Source organism: Armigeres subalbatus, chromosome 2, assembly GCF_024139115.2.
Source record: "Armigeres subalbatus isolate Guangzhou_Male chromosome 2, GZ_Asu_2, whole genome shotgun sequence".
Lineage (NCBI taxonomy): Eukaryota > Metazoa > Arthropoda > Insecta > Diptera > Culicidae > Armigeres > Armigeres subalbatus.
The window spans coordinates 37,402,456-37,425,346 of NC_085140.1; the positions used below are offsets into that span (position 1 = coordinate 37,402,456).

The following is a 22,891-nucleotide window of genomic DNA, read 5'->3' on the forward strand; positions in this document are numbered from 1 at the left end:
TCGGGTACTTATTCAAAAGGACGTATGTGATTTTGTAAACAACGATTCAAACGTCGATTGATCCAATCTGATAGCACTCCAACGCAAACCATCACCACAGACAGGTAGGGGAAGCCTTCAGCTACCTGTTGGTGGTGTTGGTTTGCGTGGGAGATCCATCATATTGGACAAATAGAGGTTTGAATCTTTGTTTACAAAATCACATACGTCCTTTTGAATAAGTACCCGAGAATTATCGAGTAAGGTATCCACTAATGGAGGGCATACAGTATGATAGATTCAAGGGACTTTGAATTTCATCGAGTTACGGAAAATAACGAGTTACAGAACATCAAGTTTGGGAGAGTTCACTGTACAAGTCAAAGTTGTTCGTTGCAACAACAATTCGCATTAAAGTATTAGTTGAGACTAGGGATTTTTTCGCCACTATATAGATCGTTCTTGGATTGATTGTTTCTAACGTTTTTTTTTTATTTTTCTAGCAAATTCTCTGTTCAACATAAATCTTTTTTGTTTTGCATGATTAGAAAAATAGTTCGAAAGTAACAAATAACATCGGATCTGATTTTTATTCACACTAGATTATCCCCTGTTGAAATGAATTCAGAACTCAGAAGTGTTGTTTTCAAACCATAAGGAGTTTCTTTCAGTACATATTTAAAGTCCATAAATGAATCTCCCAGTCATTATTTTGTGCATATCTATATGTTTTTGTACATATTTTTGCTAAAAAATTTTGCTATTGCTAAAAGCATCCTCGTTATGATCTAAATAGGGTAAATTTCAATAACGTGTTTACAATATACAATATATAAATATAAAACGTCAATTTAAAGTCTACTCCTTCAAATTAAATAAACCCCTCTACCTCCCAGACCAAGACCAATAAACATCCGATGTTTAAACAGATGACGTGGTTCCGTCAAACGACGTTATCAATTTTCTTCGTATCAAAAAGTATTCGGTTCAATGGTGTCTGCATTAATAAAGCCCAACTTAATATTTTCAGTCTGTCAGATGGAAGCAACCACCCCACCGTGCAACGTAAGTCTGCAACCGACAACTAGAGATGATTTCATCTTTTACTATTTTTGCGAAACTGTCATCGTTTCCACTCAAAGAAAGGCTGATGAATTAGTTGAGTCTTCTGCGCTTCAACGCCTAACAATGAGGGACGCCCCTTCCTATGCGTGTTTCTCGGCCGTATCGCACGCGTCAAGGCTACCGGTTTAGCAGAGCAGCGACAGCCCAATTTACAGACGGCACGCGTTTGGTGAGGTTTCGATAATTTCGGTTGTTATAACACAAAAGGCCAGAAATGTTATTAACATTGCCAAGGTTACTTAGATTGGGCGTATGAAATGAACGGAGGAATATCGGATCCGAAGCATAAGTTGACTTTAGTATCATTCCGGTGCACCAGCCTCAAGTCGATTAAGTAATAGCCCACGAATCCACCGCTTAGTCCACATTCAATTTCCGAAAACTGCCGATAACGGCCTCATTGGCGATCTCACTATGCAGCCCGGAACGATTGTAGTTCGTGGCATTTGGGTTGGGAATTGTCGGATCGAAGACAAACTCGTTGAGCAAAAGAATGCGATCACGTTCCTGTTCGACCCGTTTGCGGAAGCGGTCGTTGGCTTCGTCCAGCGATAGTTGGCCCCCGTAGATGGTTGGCAGAACGGAATTGTCTACGGCTGCTCTCAGCTCTTCCAAAGATTTGTGAAACTGAAAAAAGACATAAAGAATATTTATTACTTCAAACCGTTTTATGGTACTGATTTATATTTTGAATAATGTGTTACAACTTCTTGAACTGAATATACTAAATATTAGCGTACTTGTCATAAGACGAGTTAGCACTACACAGCCGTCATACGCATATTTGTCCCACGATTCTTATGTACATGGGAAAATTATGCGTATAACGGCAGTACATATTTCAATTGATTATTGAACCACTTCAATGTAACTCCAGTAACTCTTACTTGACTTCACGAGAAGCATATGACAGTAGTAGTTACAATAAAATGAAAAGTCACCTGATCCATTTTAAATCAAACATTAAACTTTCCCATATTTTGTATATGTGGGTTTGAGAACAATTATTCATTGTAAATGTGCGATAAGGGGTCTCCAGTAGCCTTGCGAGCAAAGGCGTAGGTTTGCCAATCCGGTGATGGCGAGCTCGATTCTCGGTTCGGTCTAGTATGTTTTTGGAATGGAAACTTTCTCGAAACCCTGAGCATATTGCCACACAAGATGCATATTCAAATTCATGCAATGGCGGGCATAGAAAAACTTTCAGTTAATAGCTGAGGAAATGCAAATAGAATACTTAGTTGAAAAACCGGCAAAGTTCCAGTTGGAATGTTGAGCCATTGAAGAGGAAGAAGAAGTGATCTTCTTAAACGAAAAATGTCTGACCAAGCCATTTGTCACGTCTCATGTCGTCTTCCTAGCGTCGATGGCTGCTTTTCGTGGGGAAATAAACCGACGAGAAATAAAAGCAAATTCAACAACACTCCGGTTCATTTGTTTTGATCAAAACATTACCACAAAATTGCTAACTTACGTCTTCCTTTTTGTGGGTCGTCATACCTCACGCTTCGTCTTCCGACCGGCTCATTTGTGCGAAAAACGACATTTTCGACACGGAAATCCCATACTAGTGATAATCGTTGTAGCCGTGACCGCGAATAAGTATGGATTGAACCCAACCGTCGCCTACCACTACTATATGTAGGTAGGGAGATGTAATGTTAGACTAGGATGTAACGTTGGCTCATCACGCAAATTAATCAATAATTCAGCGATAATACATCGTTTTGAATTACCACTGCTTCTATTAAAAAGTGTATCAAGTATATTTTAGTTACATTATGCTAGATACATGCACTTCTTCAACTGATAAACGCAATAAACTTGCGTAAATAAAAAATTAATTTGACTCGGTTTTTGGCAACCATTTAAGCAGGCTGGCTGTGCAAGAGTTTTTCTTTTGCCTAAATTATTTTTTTGACCTGTCATAAGACGAGTTTATGCAATCCCATTGAATTCCACCACTTAATTAAGTGGTGGAATTCAATGGGATTGTATAAACTCGTCTTATGACAGGTGAAAACATTCCACTAAAAAGCTCAAAATAATTTTCTTATTTTTTTGAACCAACTTACCTATTTTAGCACATGAACGGATAACAATCACACTATTTTAGCATTTATACTTTTTATAGTGAATAATACACCAACTTTTCATGGGCTGAAAAAGCATGATATCCTATATTGGCAACAAGTTCTCCCAATATTGTCCAAAAGTTTCAGGTATACGCAGAAATATGGCCATTTTCGTGAAAACGGTCATGGATTAACCATACACCCTGAAAAGATGTCACTTTCACAGAAGACCCGGAACCTGTTAAAAATTGGCCTGTGAATTTTACAGTCCTCGAAATGTATCTTTAATATAAACTCTATATTCATCGCCTAAGAAAAACACGAAATTTAACAACCATATATGCATGCTTACAGGTTCCAAAACCAGCCCCCCCTCGAAAGCCCGGGAACCTGCTAAAGGGAAGGCACCCAAGTAACCACCAAGCATTAATTATTGCATGTAATCAATCACAGAGCAGCATATTAAATGCTAATTGCATTAGATCAGTTTTAACGATGTAAAGATGCATTTATTTATTAACTGTCAGGCAACGATACAATATTTTAGCATCACGAATGCAGCGATGCATTACTTATGATTTATTTCAACATGTTAAAGTAATGAAACATTATTTTATATATTATAATAATGGCTGTATTATTTGCAAGCGTATATAGCTCCATGGTTACTTGGACAGTGGATACTTATCCTGGAAGTGTTTCTGTAATCATCGTCTCGCAAAGCAATTACCCATATTCGCATTATTTCAATCTGTTATCATTTCATCATATCTCAGGAACCGTTTTTACGGAAATGGTCATATCTCTGCTAATTTTTTATGTTTTTATGTATTCTCAACCTACAGCCAGCAACAGTTCTAGTTCTTGGAGCAAGCACAAAACATGATGATTGAAAGAAAAGGTCACATAAAATGACAAACAGGAGAAAACGTGCATTTCTAACATGCCCTCGGAAAACTCAGAAAATTTTCGGTTGCCAAAGGCCATGCCGAGATTTTGAATAAGTTCGAATACACTTTCGAAAAATGTTTAAAAATTGAGATTAAATTATTTCTTTTCCCGATTGCATTTCATTGGAAGTATTGCTTATAAGGAACGTTTGTAACATTTCTTTTGGAATCACCTCTATTTTGTACTTCTTCACGAGGTTCAAACGTTTCTAAAACCCATCGCAAGCGGCACGCACGGTCTGCATGGGCATTTCGTTCCAAATTTTGAGAATTACGTCTTGAGCTGGTCCAAATTACTGACCTTGTATTCGTACAACTTTAACATAATGAAGGACCAAACAAAAAAGTTAAAAGGGTTCAAATCCGAGATGCAGGGAGGTCGCAAAGTTTTGTCCAAAAAGTCGATGAAATTGTCCCCATATTAGGCTAAAATCGCAATTTCCGTGCATAAAGGGTTATCGTCCTATTGGAACACGTATAGGACTCATCTCCGTCTAAGCACCGGGCCACTGGGGGCATCCATCGTCCCCAAAACCTCAGTTTTGTAGTACGCCGCAATGATTTTGACACTTAAAAACGGCTATTTACGATGCCCCAATCCATTTTCAACGCGCGTAATAAACAAACAAGTGACAGAATGTCAACACCACACACATCCGATAGCATATATATACCGCTAACGCTAACACCAATACTAATACAGAAAATGTACATTGGGCTTGAACACCCTGTAGAATACGTGAACAGAGTCCGCATCTGGTAGTCCCGGTTTTATGAAAATCGGAGAATTTTACGCAAAATTATGCTGAAATATCGACAAAATTTTTCCTATCTCAACCTTTTTGTCTATCCCCTGTAGATAGGTCTATGTAAAATATATTTGCCAAAACTACTGTACTACTTATGATCTCAAATTAGTCCCATATGAAACAACATCAAATGGAGAAAATGAGGAGCAAACATCAAGCCTACTTGTCCCATGTCGAAAATGACTGCATATGAGACCCATTATCAAGGAAAAAGGAACTCATATGCAGTCCTTTTACTAAGGGTATGCGATAAAACATTTTTTCCTAACGAAACGAAACGAAATATAGATTTACTTTCGAGACTTCAAAGTTAGATAACTGCTTTTCGACCAATAGAATTAAAGTTACCGAAGAAGTAGCTTGTGATAAATTGTCGCGTTCCCGTTTATATACCATTGGCGTTAAAGCAATAAATACTCTATCATTTGTGCCGCTGTCAAAGGAATTCATCGTGGAGTGTGTGTTCCCGGGTCTGATAAATGTTTTATCATTTCAGATTTATATCAGTAAGTAGAGGGAACTGTTCCGTTCCCCATCTTTTCTTCTTCTTCTTCTTCGTAGGCATTACATCCTTCACTGGGACAGAGCCGCCTCGCAGCTTAGTGTTCATTAAGCACTTCTACAGTTATTAACTGCGAGGTTACCATTTCTGCATTCGTATATCATGAGGCTAACACGATGATACTTTTATGCCCAGGGAAGTCTAGACAATTTCCAAGCCAAAAATTGTCTAGACCGGCACCGGGAGTCGAACCCAGCCATCCTCCGCATGGTCTTGCTTTGTAGCCGCGCATCTTACCGCACGGCCAAGGAGGACCCCTTCGCCCCGTTCTCCATCTCACTGAACATATATTCATCGCATCGCGAAACAAAGAAATACGGCACTAATTTTGTCGCTTCTTTTTGTCAACGTGCGTACTCACTGCAGAAAAAAAAAATCAAAAATATGATAAACAAATCAAATACCTTTCCATTGCTTTGATTTTGATGGGATGAACATCGGAGCCATGAGATGAAATCCAGGAGCAGTTTCCCTGTATAACGTTTAGAAATTGTGGGATTTTTTTTTGTATTTAGATTCAAAGTCTGTTAAAAACCTTATTTCACTTAAGAATTATGTGATTATGCTGAAGCATACTTCATCTTATCTTATCATCGTGGTTTAATAGTATTGAGCTAACTCAAACCCAGAAAATGAAGGCATATGAGGCATGCAAAAATTGTTGCCAAATTTTTATCCTCAACCGACTTCAATTGAGTGCAAGAAACAACTGCTATGGACAGCATAAGCCGGTCACGTCCTTACAACCAATTTAGAATTAGTAGAGGAAAATTAGTTTGACACTCATTGTTATAAGAGACCGAGGAATGCTTTGCATCTCCTTGAGCGCCACGGGAAAGGAATCGTTGGTTAGTTGAAAAGGTAATTCATGTGAAGTCACATTGCTAGTAAGCGACTAAATATTTATTGTATATTTAAAACGAAGTTATTTTGAAAACTCGAAGATGAAAACCATGTTTCAATCCAACGAAAAATCCGTGTGCTTCGTTTAATAAGCTTTTACAACACGATCGATTCTGCACTAAATAATTTTGTGCTCTTCGACGCAGACATTAGTTCCGCACTAGCTGGCGTGATCAGCATCAACACGATCGATGGCATACTGATTAAACAAATTTCTGGTCTGCGAGGCAGATTTTTTTTTCACTTCGCTTTCTCCCGGACTAGCTGACGTCCCGTGATCAGCAGCAACACGATCGATTCCGCACTCATATTGTGCAAATAGTCAAAGAATATCACAAAATTTAAATTTAAATCTTGGGGGCTGTTAGTATGTTTCGATGATTCACCATTGACTGTTGAGAATAGTTGATAGGTTTCATGAAACTGGCAAAACTGGCAATTAAATGTGTGGTAATGCCATATACTTCCACACGAGAGCAATAAATTTAGCTTGGACAAGTTTAGAGTTGTGATGGAATCGGTTGCTGGAATATTGAATTCAAACTAGATTGTAAGTTTATTCTATAGATATCATTAGTTTAATAATTATTAACGGAAAATATATTCTAGCTTTGAAACTATGCTTAACTTTTAAGTAAGATTCAAATTGTTGTTTGAACGTAAAATGTTGCATTTTGTTTTCCTTAGGGTCTTCCTAACTCTTAGCGGTGCTTACCCATCCACTTAATCCTGGTTTGAGGCTTAAGCGATGGTGAAGAAATCGTCCTTTGATAAGAAAGAAGCGTTCTAAAAGACTTCACAAGGGCCCTAGGAATCCACGCCACAGCTTTGCCTCTTTGACAAAGTTATACTAATCTGATTACATATACACTCTGAGCCTGGCTTCTGACGCCTGATCTGAGTCGCTTTTTAAAAAAATTAGAAAGAATAGTTAAAGATACTTTTCATTTTCTGTTAGACATTTCTAACAAAACACTGAATACGTTTTATAGAAAAAAAAAACTAAACACGTATTTGTCGACTCAGAATGGGATTATGTAGAAAGCATGAATAGAAAAACCCCGAATAATATACCTAGCGGCGATGGTGATGGTCAAAATTGCACTTTAGATTCAGTTATTTCCACCATATCACATTTATTTGCGTTCATTTGAACGTATTTTTCGCAGATTTGGAGAAAAATTTCGATTTTGGAAAAAAAAACCCAGATCAATCTACCTAGCGTTGGTGGTGCCTTTCTCGCGCATTAAAAAAAATAAGAAAAACACATAAGAGAGGTCAAAATAGCACTTTAGGGGGATAGATTTTAATTTTTCCATAAATTCATATTCATTTGCAGTCATTTGAATGCATTGCTGCAATCCCAAAAAAAATCGTTTTTGAAAAAAAATTTCCCAAGGGGGGACCTTTGGCAAAAAAAACAATGTTTTTCTAATAACTTTGAATCGCAATGACCGATTTTTAATAGGAAACAACTAGACCGCAATCCGCGTCTATTGCAACTTGTTGCGAGCAAATCGGATAATGCTGTCTCACATTTTTGTACACACACACACACATACAGACATCACCTCAATTCGTCTGAGTCGCTGAGTCGATTGACATATAACACTATGGGTCTCCGAGTCTTCTATAAAAAGTTCGGTTTTGAAGTGATCCTATAGCCTTTACGTATACTTAGTATACGAGAAAGGCAAAAAATTCCAAGAGAAGACCCTTGGAAAAAATGGGGAAAAACAAGTTTTTTTATTAACTCCGGAACGCTTGCGCCAATTTTCAATAGCGAAAAATTAGGAAGGGTTCCGTGTCGAATGCAACCTGTTGCAAGCAAATCGGACAAGTCAAAGTACAAAAAAGTGTGTCTCACATTTTTTTGCACACACACACACACATACACACATACATACACAAATACAGACATCACATAAATTCGTCGAGCTGAGTCGATTGGTATATAACACTATGGGTCTCCGAGCCTTCTATCAAAAGTTCGGTTTTAGAGCGATCCTATAGCCTTCACATATACTTAGTATACGCGAAAGGTAAAAATTGTATAACATTAAGTTATGAAAACAGTTTTATAATTTTGTTCAGCGGCGTAGCCAAATTTTTTTTGATAATACACGACAGTTTTGTTTAAGTTTAAATTTGTTTCTTTAGAAGCTAGTTTTTTCTAGCGATTTATTTGTACTTCTACGAAACTAAATCAAAATATTAGATTTCGCTATGCTCAAATTCCGCGGAATTTTGTTTCGAACCACCTGAAACGATTTTTTTTTTCGAAATACTGCATATGCTTAACTTTTACCATTTGGGAAAAAGTGGCTTGATATTTTTTTCGACTTTTCCTAAAAAGCATTCCTATTTAACAGTTGCATTCGTTAATATTATGATAAATATGACCGTTACAGATTCTAGCTCGAAAATGATGAAAATTCATATAGGACTGATATGGGATCACAGTGTAGTATACTGCCCATGATCGCCTATTTGTAACAATCGACAAATGAAAGCATGGGAGGAATGGAACGATGAAGTTTGTGATATGCATTAGTATGTTTATGGAAATCTTCATGCTAATGATCATATGATTTAACTTGGTGATTACAACCAATCTGGTTAGTCTGGACTATGACAGAAGAGGATGTATCTATCGTTAATTGTGTGCAGTCGCATATCTCTCAAGCTTGTGGGACTCTGCTTGATGGATTTGGCTTGCATGGCCTGACTCAAATAAATCGTCTACTGGATCTTGTGTTAGTAAATGACACCACTCTCGAATTTATTGTTTTACCCAGAGCATAAAATATTCTCCTTCATGAAGCAATTTCAGTCCGAATTTTAACAAACATCGCATGATTATTCAAAACATAGAATGACATGGTCAGACGACTACTCCACCAACTCATTAATTCGGCTGTCACTGAATGTGCTTACTATGTGCAGGAAAAAACATAATTAGCATTGTTTATTTTGATGTTTGCCGTTGAAAGTCCCTCGTGGATGAAAATCGGATTCAGTTCTATGAGATAAACTACTTTACCCATTAAAAACTTGTTTATATTTCAGATAATTTATCAATTTGTAGAACGTACATAAATACTCAATGACTCAATGGATTGAATATTAAATCCAGTCCAGAGCCGACTATGAATGTGTCTGGAAGTGAGCTGACAAGTGAAAAGAGGTGGACGTCACCAAAAATTTTCGATTATTTTACACTCTGGGTTTACCTGTATTTTGTTTTATCAGCACCATAATTGAATTTGTTCTAAGCTTCCGTGGGGTAACACACGCCTTCGAAAGCTCAAGCGAATAAGATCAAAATTGCTTAGCCTTGGACACTGCAAATTACGATGCCCGTTAACCAGAGATTGGTTTTACGGTTAACACTACGTTTCATCCATTCGCTTAGTCAGTGCTCATTTTTTCAGTTTCATGAAAATTTTACGTAATGTTTCCAGTGCAAAAGAAGAACGATAAGCAATACATTGAAAACTATCGACGCATCACATCCCTATACAGTTTGTGTCGTGTAAAGCACATATATCTCCGGATCAGCATGGATTTTATCTTAAAAGATAAACTGCAACTAATCTTACATAATTTGCTTCACTATGCTTGCGAAATATGGACTCCGGTACACATGCCTATATGCTCCGGAGTGGATCCTTCGACAACGAAAGTTTCTAAGACTTAATGCCAGGAACACCGAATATGGATTACATGACCCAATTAGGTTTATGTCAAGGAGCTTCAACTTCATTTGACGAGCTCTTCAACGTCAACACATCTACTGCAACCTTCAAACATAGGCTTCAAGTCAGTCAACATGGACTAAAATGTGAGTGAATGTCAATACACCCCAATAGTGGAGAATTCGTCTACCTTGGTGTTTTTTTTTTAATTCCTCGGATTTCATCAATGACGGGACGAGACGAGACGCGATGAATCATATGAACTGCATGGACTTCCTAGAATAGAATGTTTGTATTCCGTTCGCCAAATGTTTTGTATATTGTTTTTATTTTTTGTCTTATCTTGTAATGTTGTTGAAAAGATGTGGAGTTTTTACGCCATATTGAGTTAGCTACATGGGGAGTTGCTCAACATGACTTTTTCCCATCAAACATCATTAAGACTGTACAGTCCGATGAAGATAATACTGAATATTTAATGAAATAAAGAAATAAATAAAGAAATGGGCAGTGTAGTATACTGCCCATGATCGCCTATTTGTAACAATCCACAAAAGTAGGCATGGGGGAAATGGAACGATAAAGTTTGTAATATGCATAAGTTTGTTAATCTATTTTTTTTTAATCCAAAAATTGCACAAACACTTTTTGCAGTTGGTAGCATCAGCAGCAATATCTGCATCAATTGATATTTGAATGTAAATCAATCAATCGCCTGCTTTGAGCGTGCTTACAGCGGCACACTAGGAGTTAGCTTTTGGGAATCAGTTTGGCGAAAGGCATCTAATGTTTAATATCTAGAAACTAAGCACCTCAATCAAAAAAATATTTGATAGGCGTAGTAGCAGACACCTTCCTACATAACTGGTACCAAATAGTTTTTCGTGAAAAGTTCCTACTATTTGGAAAACCCGCGTTAGATGTCTTTCACCATACAAACTTAGGGTGGTTAACTAATGCTGGCTATTTTCGCATATACGTTAGCACCTGGTTCTAGGAAGCGACGGATAGGAAACCAGCCACTGTATGTGATTCATTGCGTTAATTTTTGTTCAAGGAACATGGCCTACAGGTGCCATAATTTTCCGGTGTTACAGTTATGCGGTCTCTATGCTCAATTTTCAAAACAAACTTTCATATTTCACCAACTTAGATGAACGAGCTAACAATTTGGAGACAATTCATGAGACTCATAACTCAAAATCGCAAATATGCGATCATGGGCAGTATAGTCTCTTCTGGTAATGCATCCTCGAGATGGGGCGCGTACGCAATGGCGGCATTTGGTTGATTCATATCACTGCATAATATTGATTTGAAAAAAGTTATTAGTCAAAAACACAACTAGACCCATGGGTTGTGCACAATCGGAAAAAAAATCCTCTACTAGCCGATAGAGACATTCCACTTAACAGAGCCCAAAACATAGTTTCTTTTCTAATTAAAAATGAACAAGACATATACAATGCATATACAATTTCATGTATACATTTGTACAACCAACTCCAACCCAACAACAACTTACCTTAATCCGCTTCTGCAGTTTCGGCTTCATGAAAGTCATGCAAATGTCTACCACAACTTTGGCAAATTTGGGGAGATTGATCAAATGAACTTCCTTCAAGCGTATTGTAAGGATGTCATTTATTGCTGTTATCAATGTTTTCAACTTGGGAACAGTCCACATTGTGAAATGAGCCACTGTGGTAGCTTGGAAATCCATCAATACCACCATTCCATTCACCTGGTAGGTTTCAACATCGAAAAACGTTTGCAGTACCAAGCTGAGAAGCCGAATTTGCTCTTCAGGTGTAACCGTCCTTGAATCTAGGACACCGTATCGACATACTACCACCATTCGTCCTTTGTCATCCGGCCCTACTGGGAGGACAACTTGACTGACAAAATGTTTATCCCATTCGTTCAGGCGTACTTCGTAGAACTCCGCTTCGATAGAAATTGCCATAAGCCACGCTTCCAAAATTTCACAAGCTGCTTGAACGTTGAACTTGCGCACCCGAAGAAATTTCAACAGAAAGATGCAGTCTGTTCGACATCGGATGATCTGCGGATGCTTGGCAATAAATTCTCGTATTTGTGCTAATGCTGATTCCCGGGTGTTATCAGTTTCATGCAGCTCCTCCTCAGCCTTTCGTAAGTCTTTAGCATCCAGTGTGGATTCGTACTGGTCGTACGATAGTGGCTTTTTATCCATTCCCGGGAACGCTGAGCTCATTTTGAACCGATCTTTTGAAAGTGCCGCGAATAACTAGATTAGCAAGGAATTGCTTTTTTAGTAGATACATCTGCGTGTTCCGATAGATGGAATATTGCTAGAGACGGACAATGTTGTGGAGGAGAACTGTTCAAAATGCGTCCGTGTGATAAATGGCCATGGGTCACGTACGCTATTCCGCCACCTTGCGTTTTTCGACGGTGTAGCATTTTTTCAATGATTCAAATCACCAACAATCAACGGTGTTTTAAATTAATATTCACAAACTATATAAGTCGTTTAGCATCATGGGTGCGTGTTGACCCTTCTTCTCCTATTAACTTTTTTTCTAGATAAAGCTATTCAATCTGTATCAAATTATTGATGTAGCGTGAGTATCAGTGAAGTTAATTGAGAAAACAAAAGTACATTCTGTCAAAGGCGCATCATAAAATCGGTCCTATCAAAGGTTATAATTTTTGTTTTAATTGCTTATTATCAAAACACTTAATTCAGACTGATCATTCTGAGAATTTTACAGTTTGTAATGGCTTTGTTTTGTGTGTGATTTTTGACGCTTCTACTATAGGCTACTTTTAAAAGTTGACATATTCAGTAAAACCCGTGTGTGTTTTTCGAACCGGCTTAAATTTGCTTGGAAAATTAAGAATATAAACTTTTTATTTGAACAGTTTCTTTTAAGATGTTGTCGAATTTTCATATGAAAGTTTTTCTTGGGATGACTGTACTTAACCTCACTAAATAAGTTTATTTATAATAATTCCTAGAAAACGATGCAAATGTGCATTAATGAGTCCCTAAAAGATGCTGCGCGAGAAACGAGCACGTGTCAACATCTTCAATCAACGTAATGGTTGTATAATCCCACGGGTGCGTGATGAGCCATTAACTCCTACATCATGTTGATTCAATAAAGCAATGAGAATTATATAAAAGCGTGAGATGCAAGGAAGTTAATTATGAACGCATTCAAAACTTTGACGAAGGCATACTAGAAGAAACCCTGAGAGGAATTAGAAATCATTTCATTTTGACTGCTCAACCTCGTCGATTATATTCATCAGTATTTATATGTATAATGTGCTCCCTCTGAGACAATACACCTGATTCTGTTTTTACACGGATTTTTTTTACACGGCCGTGTAAAAAAAATCCCATACAAAATTTTTGCAAAGTTGCTCCATTTTGCATGATTCATTCAACTTTTTATACACGGATTTTCAAATTTTGAACTGAAAACTTTTTTTACACGAAACGCATCCCCCGTGTAAAAAAAGAATCGGGTGTACTTAAATAACTAATTACTTTCCAACGTAATTTATGCAAACTTTGTGTTATTTGGCAGTCCAAAAAGTCGTTAATGCATTGCCTGTGAGTTGTCATATAAAAATATTATATTGAAGCTTTTTGAAAATTCATGAAAACATGGGTTTTAGCAAGTGCCTGGGCAAAACGCCATTGTGTGCCACTACAAAGACGTTTTATACCCCTTCATTAGTATTTTATCTACCCCATAATAAAAAGGTTACAAGCCCCTATGTGCTTGTCATAAAAAATCAGCATAAGTCGATTTAAGCAGGTTTGAATTACATTCCTATAGTTTCCATATCATTTGGAAACAACTGCTGCTGGGTTCGCCGCGCTTGTGTCCAATAGGTAAGGGCTCATCGTATTGCATACATTGGGGCGATTTGACCAGTGAAATATATTTTCAAAAACCGCAACATTTTTGAGGATGGAAGCAAATGACCTATCTCGTAAAAAATGGTATCTCGTTTTTTTTTGTCTCAGTCGATTCTTTGGCTTATTTAAGATCAACTTTCCCAAAGAATCCATATTTTTTGAAGCCTCTAACTATTTTTAAAATAAAAAAAACCAAAACCGAAAAAGTGCTGCACGTGTGAGCCTGCCGGAAAAATTCACCCGATGTTTGTTCAAAATCGTGCCAATCTTAAAAAAAAACAGCACTTTTTCGATTTTTCCAAGAAATCCCTTTCAGACTTCTCCAATATATTCTGACAGAAGTCCTCCAGAAATTCTTTTCAGAGTTTTATGTTGAATTCAAAAATGAAATATTCCGGGAAGTTCTGTATGGATTCTTCAGGCAATTCCTTCATCAAATCCTCAAGAAATTTCCACAGAAACTCTACCAGAAATTTCCTTAAGAATGTTTAACCACAAGTTACTAAAAACAATCCTTCATCAATTTTAGCATTAGCATTGCATTAGCATTTAGCAATTCGCACAAATTCGTAGGTGGTACAAGCCAAGACTATTGTATGAGAGTAGCATCACTTTCATCCGTTACCATAGATATTGATTTGGGACTAATCACTATCTCTTAGATGGAAGCAATGCACCCTCCAATAGTCGAGATCTGTCCTGGCCACGTCCTTGCGAATGCTGAGGAAGGGGAAGGATGGTTAGTTGGACACCTACTTAAGAAAGATGCAGAGAACTCTACGACCTCTCATAGGTGCCACGGGAGATTTTGGGATTGTGTGGAAGGTTATAACAGTAGGAATCGTTTTGGTAGAACGTGAAACACAGAAAGAACTAAGATATAAATACAAAGTAGGAAAGGGACGAGCCTGGAATAGAACTCACGACCTCCTGCTTATAAGGCAGAAGCGGTAGCCACTAGACCACCGAGCTCGTTCTTCACCAGAAATCACTCAGGAAATTTCCCAGGAATTCCTCCGGTTCTTCCAGGAAATTCCCTCATCAATTCCTCCGGAAATTTGCACAATAGTACGTCTAAAAATTCCCTCCCTCAATAAAACCTCCGGAATTGCCTTCAGTAATTCTTTTAGATGTTACTTCTAGAATTCCTCAAGAGAGTCCATCAGAAATTCCCCAAGAGTTTCTTTGGAAATTCTCCATGCAATTTCTTCGCAAATTTACTTGGAATTTCTCTGAAATTTCGGAAGGCATTACTTCGGAAATCCTCCCAAGGATTCAAACAGGCAGTCCTTTATAAATTGCCCCAGTACTTCCTCGGGACATTCCTTCAACAAATCCCCCGGGATACCTAGATACTTGGTTTGCTACAAAGTCGATACATCTATGCCTGGCGTATCGCTGAGCTCCATAATCGTAAGTCTTGGGCGATGTTCCTCCAGTTGCCTCAAACGTTTAGGCTCTCCCGATTCCACCGCGTGTAGCCAGCTTGTTTGTGGCCTTCCACGAAGTCGCCAGCCTCTATATGGTTCTCTGTTAAATTTTTTTGTTCACTATTCTTTTTACCGATATTCGAACTAAATGCACTGAAGTCTGTCGTTTTTATACGATTTACAATATTTTCTTCCTTGTACACGTGATACAGCTCGTGATTCATGGGATTGCGATTCATTCGATTCTAGTTTCTCTTCGCGTATTGTACGCAGCACTTTTCACTCGAAATCTTTCCGGTCCACCTGGACCACCTGGACTGGTAGAATCAGAGTTATATAAAGTGCAAATTTCGATATCCCCAGGTATCCCTCCAATGAATCGCACTTTAAATTACATCAAAATCTCCTCTGGACATTCCCATAGAGAATTCACCTCAGGAAAATCGTCGGAATTTATTTCCGGAAGATCCTTTGGAAATCCTACAAAAATCTCACAAGAATATCTCTATAAATTTATAAATTTTTAAATTTTTAAATTTTTATTTAAATTTTTAAATTTTTAAATTTTTATAGTTTTTTTTTAAATTTTTAAATTTTTAAAATTTTTAAATCTCTAAATTTTTAAATTTTTAAATTTTTAAATTTTTAAATGTTTAAATTTTTATATGTTTAAATTTTTAAATTTTGAATTTTTCAATTTTTCAATTTTTAAATTTTTAAATTTTTAAATTTTTAAATTTTTAAATTTTTAAATTTTTAAATTTTTAAATTTTTAAATTTTTAAATTTTTAAATTTTTAAATTTTTAAATTTTTAAATTTTTAAATTTTAAATTTTAAGTTTTAAATTTTAAATTTTAAATTTTTAAATTTTAAATTTTTAAATTTTAAATTTTTAAATTTTAAATTTTTAAATTTTAAATTTTAAATTTTAAATTTTTAAATTTTAAATTTTAAATTTTAAATTTTTAAATTTTAAATTTTAAATTTTTAAATTTTTAAATTTTAAATTTTAAATTTTAAATTTTAAATTTTAAATTTTAAATTTTAAATTTTAAATTTTTAAATTTTAAATTTTAAATTTTTAAATTTTAAATTTTTAAATTTTAAATTTTAAATTTTGAACTTTAAATTTTAAATTTTAAATTTTAAATGTTAAATTTTTAAATTTTAAATTTTAAATTTTAAATTTTAAATTTTAAATTTTAAATTTTTAGATTTTTAAATTTTAAATTTTTAAATTTTAAATTTTTAACTTTTAAATTTTAAATTTTAAATTTTTAAATTTTAAATTTTTAAATTTTTAAATTTTAAATTTTTAAATTTTAAATTTTAAATTTTAAATTTTAAATTTTTAAATTTTAAATTTTAAATTTTAAATTTTTAAAATTTTTAAATTTTAAATTTTAAATTTTTAAATTTTAAATTTTAAATTTTAAATTTTTAAATTTTAAATTTTAAATTTTAAATTTTTAAATTTTAAATTTTAAATTTTAAATTTTAAATTTTAAATTTTAAATTTTTAAATTTTAAATTTTAAATTTTAAATTTTAAATTTTAAATTTTTAAATTTTAAATTTTAAATTTTAAATTTTTAAATTTTAAATTTTAAATTTTAAATTTTTAGATTTTAAATTTTAAATTTTAAATTTTAAAATTTTAATCTTTTTAAATTTTAAGTTTTTAAATTTTTAAATTTATAAATTTTTAAATTTATAAATTTTTAAATTTTTAAATTTTTAAATTTTTAAATTTTTAATTTTTTAAATTTTTAAATTTTCAAATTTTTAAATTTTTAAATTTTTAAATTTTTAAATTTTTAAATTTCTAAATTTTTAAGTATTGTGCATATTAATTTTTGGTATTATTCCTTTGGTATTTTACCTCTTATGCAAGGCTAGTTCATAACAGAGTAAGGTATCAATAACAGAATTAAGTATTATTTAGCCAATTTCTCCTGTTCGGGTTTCGACACCACTCTCTCTTAAAAAAACGGTGAACAATACAAATTTTCACAAATACCACGACAATTTATGTAAGTATATGAGCATTTTGACATTGGAGTATAAATTTATGCGCCAAATCAGAGGGTACTGTCATACTTGCCAAACTCCATATGAAAAAAATCCGTTGTCGTCCCTCTGGGAGAATGCCTTCGATCGGGTGTGGCACTCGTTCCTCTTCGAAACCATGCGGTCGCTCGGGTTCAACGAGGAACTCATCTCTCTTCTCTCGCATACACGCAACTTTCACCTACTCAGTGACTGAGGAAAATTGTATTGCCCTCCCTTTTCTTCCCATGGAAATTTTACTCAATTTCCGTCAAAAGCAGGATTACTCATTGTTTTGCGAAAAACGGTTGCAGTGAATGTTTGCTTTTTCGATGGTTATGAAATTGGTACCCAGTGGCTACAAACAGCCAACGTAGTCAACATTCTGGGGGTTACCTTCGCCAACTCGATAAGGCTGATGACCACACTCAACTGGGATGCTCTGGCGGGCAAGTTCTCACAGCAAATGTGGCTGCAGTCCTTGCGCAGGCTGAATCTGCACCAGCAGGTGATAATGCTAAATAGGGGAAGAGGCCCCAAAACGCCCCCCCGATGCAAAACGCCTTTTGTGGTTTCCCTCATATTTACTGCCATTAAGATGTCCGTAACAAAACTACACACCAAAAATATATGAATATTACAGGTGATGTATTTCAATAAAATGACACAAAACCACATGACATAAACAGAATCGTATATTTTTCAATGTCAGATGATTCAAAATTACATGTCACGGAACCTAAACACAGCACCCGTTGCAACGCACCTAACGCACAAGCAGTCAATGACTTGATGCAGTGAAATACTTGTTCAGTGCAAATCGTGGAACCAGTTTTACTTCGATCATCCCTCTTTCAAGAAACGGAGATAGCTGAGTGGTAGCGTGCTGGGCTCTCACTCAGCGGACTTATGTTCGATTCTCGTTCTGATCAATCAATTTTTTTGTCAATAAAGTTGTGATGTAAAATTAAAGTACCACCTAATTTTACGTCAAAAATGACGCTCGTATATGTCGGTGTCACAGCACCTAAAATTACATGATTATTTTTAGGTGTGTAGATCTAAAATTATGTAGGTTAGGCGAAAAAAGTTTCAAAATAGTGTATGGGAAGGTCGGAAAAACCGAAAATTTCCACATTTTGAAGAAACATCTAACATTTTGGCGAAGCAAAACGCCCTAGTGGCACTAACATACAATGTACTTGCGTCTCCACCCGCTATCCATACCAGAATGCTGATTCGCCGACGCATGGTGCTTCGTTCCCTAGGAGCTGCCAGCTAAAAGGCGTTTTGCCTCATGAGTTTTCCGGCAACAGAATCTCACCACTTTTTTGAAATGTGAATATTATCAATATGATTGAGATTTTTGACAATTTTTGAATGGCATCAACTAGCTATCTTGTTTAACTAATACATAATGTAAAAATACCCATGAATTACAAATAAGACAATAAAGCAGTGTTTGCTTAGCTAGGGCATATTGCCCCTCCTTCCCCTACATTCGGTACGTCGAAGCTGTGGTACCTTTCATCAACGTTGGCTCCGCTTGGTGTTCACAGACGAAATGGGAAAATCGAGCATCGGAAGCTTCTGCACATGATGCAACGGGTGGCGGACAAGAACTGTCAACACTGTGACATACAGGTATCTGAAACGCTCCATCACATGTTCTGTAGCTGCACTCGTGTCGGCCCGGCATGGACGGTCCTACAGCAGAGACTAGCCGGCTACACGAATTGGAGGAGATTGTCATTCGAGGACCTCGCGAAGCCTGTTTTGCCAGGAATTAGAAGTGCTGCACGAGTGGAGATTCTCCGCTTGCTTGTAAAATACATCGGCTTTGTTAACGAGTGTAACGGTAAAATTGATATAAACGCTTTAATGTGCCAATTAGACTTAGATTAATTTTGGAAACGTTTGAACTACAATTGTAAATAACTGTATATAGATCGACGAAATAAAACTGAATTTTAAACCACAAAAAAATTAAATTTTTAAATTTTTAAATTTTTAAATTTTTAAATTTTTAAATTTTTAAATTTTTAAATTTTTTAATTTTTAAATTTTTAAATTTTTACATTTTGAAATTTTGATGTTTTTAAATTTTAAAATTTTTAAATTTTTAAACCTTTAGAATTTTTAAATTTTGAAATTTATCGTGCTAAGTCTGACTTTTTTAGCCTTTTTTAAATTCACAATAACAAATTTGAGAAAAAGTGTGCGAGAGACTATAATGTAATAATTAAATAACGAAAAAGGAGAAACATCTCAGGTTAGATGTTATTGCGTATAGAGAAATTTCACATAATACAGCCGATCGTATTGTTAAGTACTTTTACTTTCTGTTAGATCGAATTTTCTAGTTGTTTTTACACATAGAGTAGAGTGGGGCAAGAGTGCGCGTGGGGTAAGAGGACGTTTTCGATTTTTTGAAGTAATAAAAAAAGATAAACTAGCAGCACTGCATCAGTTTGACAGGTATTCTGGCCAACTATTATCATGTGTAATTGTAAACGATTTGAATAAACAACAAGGGAGATATGGAGTTAGCTAACTTTTTGGTCATTTTGCTAAAAATAATTGGGTTTCCGCAACTAGTAATTCATTACCATATATACGTTCAATCAGGTGATCATTATACCATTTCGATAACCTATTGTATAGAGTACTTTATGGTACAGAACACCAATCCGGTTGGTTTTCCAAGAAGTCAAAACCATTACTTGAATAATTGTTGGGGCTGTGGGGTAAAAGTACGCAGGAACGGGTGGGGCAAGAGTACGCATATGAATCTTCAAGTTATGATGTCAAACCCGTATCTCCGGCCGAAATAAGACTTCTTCCAAAGCGTAAAGATCCACAACTAAGAAAAAAGGGACAGAATTCGAAATTATCACTAGTTTTTAGGATAAGATGAAGTAATTCGGTGTTAGAAATGACTTAGCGAACAAAGCACTGAAGCGAAATAATGAAATTGTATTAGGACTTGTTGTATATCTAAACATAGTGCGAAAACACAATTTCATCTGAATGATAATTGCATTAAATCAAAAGAAACATTCATAAATTACGCAACATTTAGCTGGGAGGGGTTGTGAGATGTGTGACGATCCATATAATTTTTAGAGGATTCATACAAATAGTGTAAGATAAGGGGGGAGGGGTGATGAAATAGCCAAATTTTACGTTACGTGATTGGTGGACTTTCTTTAAGGAAAATGCCTTTGTATACGCCACGTGAAATCTGATATATATTTTTACCTTTGTAGTTTTTTGTATTTATAAAAAGCAATGGTTTTTCGTATGAAAGTGCACATTTTTAGGACCCCCTCCCCCTTTAAGAGTTACGTAATCGTTAAACATTCCCTAATATATGGTCATTAAACATCAATTAAATAAGAAAATTATTTTGAGCTTTTTAGTGGAATGCTTTCACCTGTCATAAGACGAGTTTAAACAATCCCATTGAATTCCACCACTTAATTGTATCCTGACAGATACGTATTGTCAAGTACAAGACACTGAAGACGGCCTTACTGTTGAGGTCGAAATACGTATCTGTCAGGATACAATTAAGTGGTGGAATTCAATGGGATTGTTTAAACTCGTCTTATGACAGGTGATCAATTAAATGTTATTAACTCTTATTTGTGTTAATATTTACTTAAAGCATATGATTGGATAAATGCGTACTCTTACCCCACCCGATGCGCACTTTTACCCCACCGGTGGGGTAAGAGTGCGTTTTTCACTTGTCTTGCAATAAGGGTTCTACTATAACGAATCTCAATAATTTCAATATTTTCTCCACTGGGTAACATAAAGGAAGAGTATATGAATCATCGACACTGATTTGATATGCAGAAGCTTGTTTCATAAGGGCCACATGATCGATTGAAAACTAAGTGCGTACTCTTGCCCCACTCTACTCTATGTAGTGGTTTAGTGCTTTTTAGGAATACGGATTTAGGTGCTCCACACTGTTGCTTCTGTGTTCACAGATGATAATCAAGTCCTGGACCAGATGATAATCAATTCCTTATTTAACCAAATAGCTTACCTTAACTCGCTCCTGCAGTTTAGGCTTCATAATAGATAAAGAAAATTCAATCACTACATTAGCAAACTTGGGTAGATGTATCAAGTGAATTTCCTTCAGGCGTATCGGTAGAACATTATTGACAATAGATATCCAAAGTTTCAACTTCGGAATAGTCCAACATGCAAAATGGTTCATTTTGACTTCTTGATAATCAATTATGAGCACCGCTCCATTTATCTGGTAGCTTTCAATATAGCAGAATGTTTGAAATACCAAGATGGACATCCTTATAACTTCTTCCATTGTGATCATTGTGGCATCGCTTTGACCTTGTCGACAAAGTATCACCATGCGTCCTTTGTCGTCCGGACCCAGGGGAAGCGCAATTGATTGGGCGATAAATGTATCCCATTCTGTTGGTCGTAGTTTGAAGGAATCTGGTTCAGTATGGATGGCCATTAGCATGTTTCTTAACATTTCACATGCTGCCTGTACGTTGAACTTGCGCACTCGAAGGAATAGCAACAGAAATAGGTGGTCTGTTCGACACCATATGATCTGCGGATCCTTGGCAATGTACTCTCGCATCTGGGAAATTGATGACTCTCGAACGCTTTCATCCTCATGCAGCTCTTCTTTAGCTTTCCTTAGGTTTTCTGGATCCAGAGAGCATACGTACTCATCATTAGAAAATGACTTCTCATTTTTAACAGATTCCATTCAGAGCCGATCGTTGAGAAACTTCGCGAAGAACTGAAGTTGCAATGATGCACGTAATTGGTTTATGAATAACAGTTAATGACTGCAGGGTGCCTGACCCATTGTTGGCAGCACTCTTCTTTTAACAAACAGTCGATCATGAATCGATTATAGCAGTTTGTATATGTTGTAACACTTACTCTCTGTTAATATGAGTTCCGGAAATAAGAATCAAAACAAATAGCGATTCACCATTTGGTTTCGGAACAGAATTAAAATAGGTACATAAGTTCAAACCCAGTAACAGTAACCTTAGATAAAGATCTAACGCGTGATGAGGAACATAAAACAGCAGATGAAACATGTTGAATTTAATCTGCATAAGTATTGCTCTTTGTGTGTATTGGAAACGGCATGAAAAGGCTAGAATATGGGGGAACACGAGCAAATCAACTTTTAGTGTAATGGTTGATGAGCGAAAATGGTTATTGCTCTATCGATCACTTTTCTTTCCTCAAAATATGGCTCATGAGTCATGGCTTGTTATGATTTGGAGAGATTTTTTCCTCTCTTTTATCGTTGTTTGTTATCTATTGAGAGCGATTTCTGCAAACCCTGAGCTATACGTTACAGCAGCGGTTCTCAACCTGG

General features: G+C 35.7%; 1 protein-coding gene across 2 annotated transcripts; it reads right to left on the reverse strand.

Moving 5' to 3' along the window:
* Positions 1-671: 671 nt before the first annotated feature.
* Positions 672-22,277, reverse strand: LOC134218471 (alpha-tocopherol transfer protein-like). Of its 2 annotated transcripts, none has more exons than XM_062697486.1 (2): positions 21,560-22,277; positions 672-1,731 (listed from the first exon to the last, which is right to left on the reverse strand). In XM_062697486.1, exons 1-2 carry the CDS (start codon positions 22,259-22,261, stop codon positions 1,462-1,464), a joined length of 972 nt encoding a protein of 323 aa, XP_062553470.1. In that variant the 5' UTR covers positions 22,262-22,277; the 3' UTR covers positions 672-1,461. The 2 variants fall into 2 exon arrangements, with proteins under 2 accessions (XP_062553470.1, XP_062553469.1); XM_062697485.1 differs by lacking the exon at positions 21,560-22,277 and adding an exon at positions 11,627-14,275.
* Positions 22,278-22,891: the final 614 nt, after the last annotated feature.

Bases quoted from the DNA above. Each gene is read 5' to 3' on its own strand.
- LOC134218471 (XM_062697485.1), bottom strand. From the start codon at position 12,337: ATGAGCTCAGCGTTCCCGGGAATGGATAAAAAGCCACTATCGTACGAC. The intron at 1,732-11,626 runs GTAAGTTGTTGT...GTCTTTTTTCAG, and splicing joins AACTGCAGAAGCGGATTAAG to TTTCACAAATCTTTGGAAGA.